General features: G+C 29.4%; 1 protein-coding gene across 1 annotated transcript; it reads left to right on the top strand.

Annotated features, from left to right (window-relative positions):
* Window positions 1–1257: 1257 nt before the first annotated feature.
* On the top strand, window positions 1258–1509 carry MONOS_15115 (uncharacterized protein; the record flags this gene model as incomplete). The annotated part of the gene is made up of 1 exon (XM_067867971.1): window positions 1258–1509. The coding sequence occupies one exon, from the start codon at window positions 1258–1260 to the stop codon at window positions 1507–1509; it is 252 nt and encodes an 83-aa protein (XP_067736327.1).
* Window positions 1510–2208: the final 699 nt, after the last annotated feature.

Here is a 2208-nt window from a genome sequence, read left to right as displayed (position 1 = left end):
ATTTTCTAGCAATATAAGGGAAAATATGTTTCTTCAAGCTTTTTCATTTAAAAAATTATGAACTTTTAATTGATTTTTTGTGATCAAAAAATTAGAAAAAAAAGTGTTTATTTTTTGTAATCCGTACGGAAAGACATTGCAATTTGTTATCATATCATTGATGCCTATTTGCATTTATTAAACCACAAAATATGTTGAAATCTGAGAGAGTTTGGAAAAGTTATGCGTGAAACAATTATTGGCATAATCGCGTAATATCTGACAACGAAAATTCCAGTTGTTTTGTGTCTGATTTTCAAAAATATGTATTTTATTCATTTTGAAAATGGTTCGAAGGAGCGGAAAACGTTTTATATATAAAAATATTACTAGAATATTTAAAAATTTATGTGTATTTTCTCATTTAGGGTTATTGAAAAACAAACAATGATCAAAAATGATATATCCAAGTGAAAAGAAATTTTCTGTTTTCAATTAAATTTGTGCATTAATAAAAGAAGAGACAGCATGGGATTGGGTTATTCATCACATTCTGGAAGATCAAAGTCCAGATTGCAGAATTCATAAGAAAAAGAAGGTCTTGGTGAAAGAAGGAGCAAATTATAGGTATTGGACATGTAGAAAATGTGCAACAAAAAAATCAGTGTACAAAGGAACTAATTTGGAGAATTCAAAGTGTGGAATAAATAAGTTTTTACTCATCATCTTGTTTCTTTGGCTTGGGATTTCGCAATCAAACATCCAAAAAATGCTTGATTTGCATGATTCAGTTGTTGGCTACTGGAGCTGCATGTTAAGATGTGTTTGTGTGGATTTTATCAACAACAGTCCAATCAAACTGGGATGTGAGTGTGTAACTATAGAGATTGATGAGTGCGTATCGAGACGAAGAAAATATAATAGGGGGGAAAAAAGCAAATTTGGATTTTTAGTGCGATAGAAAGGGAAGAAAATAAAAAAAGAAATTAAGAAGAGATTCATCAATATTGTTCTTAACAGATCAGCAAAAACTCTTCTTCCGATAATCAGACAGCTCATTTTGCAGAGCACAACTATCATGAGTGATGAATGGAAAGCTTATTCATCACGGGAAGCTTACGGATTCATTCATAAAACCGTCTGTCATTAGAGAAATTTCGTCGATCTTGTGAGCGGAGCTTGTGCAAACACGATAGAGTGTATTTTGTCGCATTAGCGGGTTTTTTCCCAAAACATGGTGTCAGAGAACGGTTTTGTGGGGATTATCAATCATTTTGGATGGAGAAAAATACAAATCAACTCGCTTTTCAAGATGTTGAATACATGATCGTTTACAGAAAGGAAGAGGAAATGGAAGAACAAATTCTGGAAGAACAGGATGTTGAAGAAGACTACGAATTAACAGACGAAAATGTTCCAGATATTGATGATTTTGATCCTTCAGAATCTTCCAATGAGAAAAGAGAAGAATCAACAGACAGCTTGGGATTATCTGATGGTGCTTGTGCATCGAAATTGATGGATAAATAATTACAGAAGAAAACATTTTTATTTTTTCAATTTTTCAGTCCCACAATCATATTTTTTTGTAAACAAAAAAAAAATCAAAAACTCAATATTGACAAACTTCCGCGCTTTTTAAATATTCAAAACGTTAATTTATTTGATTAATGAACATTTCTATTTAAATTTGAATCAATTTCTCAATTTCCGACATCACGAATATTTGCACAATTATTTTGTCCTTTGTGAAAAAAAAAGTTTGAAAGTTCATATTTTTCCAAATATCAATAATAAATATTTTCCATTTGTGTTTTTTTATTTGTGGATTTGATGAAAAATAGAATAATGAATCCGTTCCATTCATGTTGGTTCAGAAAGCATTTCTGATCAAAACTGTGTATTGAATAACGAATGCACAACAAAATACTATTTTTTCATACAAATAAAGGGAAAGAAAAAGAATTATAAGTGCACCAAACAAAGAATTCAAAAAAATTTATTATTTAACAGTTTCAAACAACAAATAATGAAAGTTCTTGAAATGAAAGAAAAAACATCAATATACAAAAAAGCATTATGAGAAAATTTTGTAGCTTTTTTTGAATTGAATATGGGTGATTATTTTTGAAATCAAATTTTTTCTGACAAAAATTTCTGTGCAAAAATATTTCTAGAGTATCAATAAAAAAATCTTTTTAAAAGTGAAAAGGCTTATTTGCATGCATT

Source organism: Monocercomonoides exilis (assembly GCF_001643675.1).
Source record: "Monocercomonoides exilis strain PA203 chromosome Unknown scaffold1-2713096, whole genome shotgun sequence".
In the NCBI taxonomy this organism is placed as follows: domain Eukaryota; phylum Preaxostyla; order Oxymonadida; family Polymastigidae; genus Monocercomonoides; species Monocercomonoides exilis.
The sequence above is the reverse complement of the archived record's forward strand: the minus strand, read 5'-3'. Positions and strand labels throughout refer to the sequence as shown.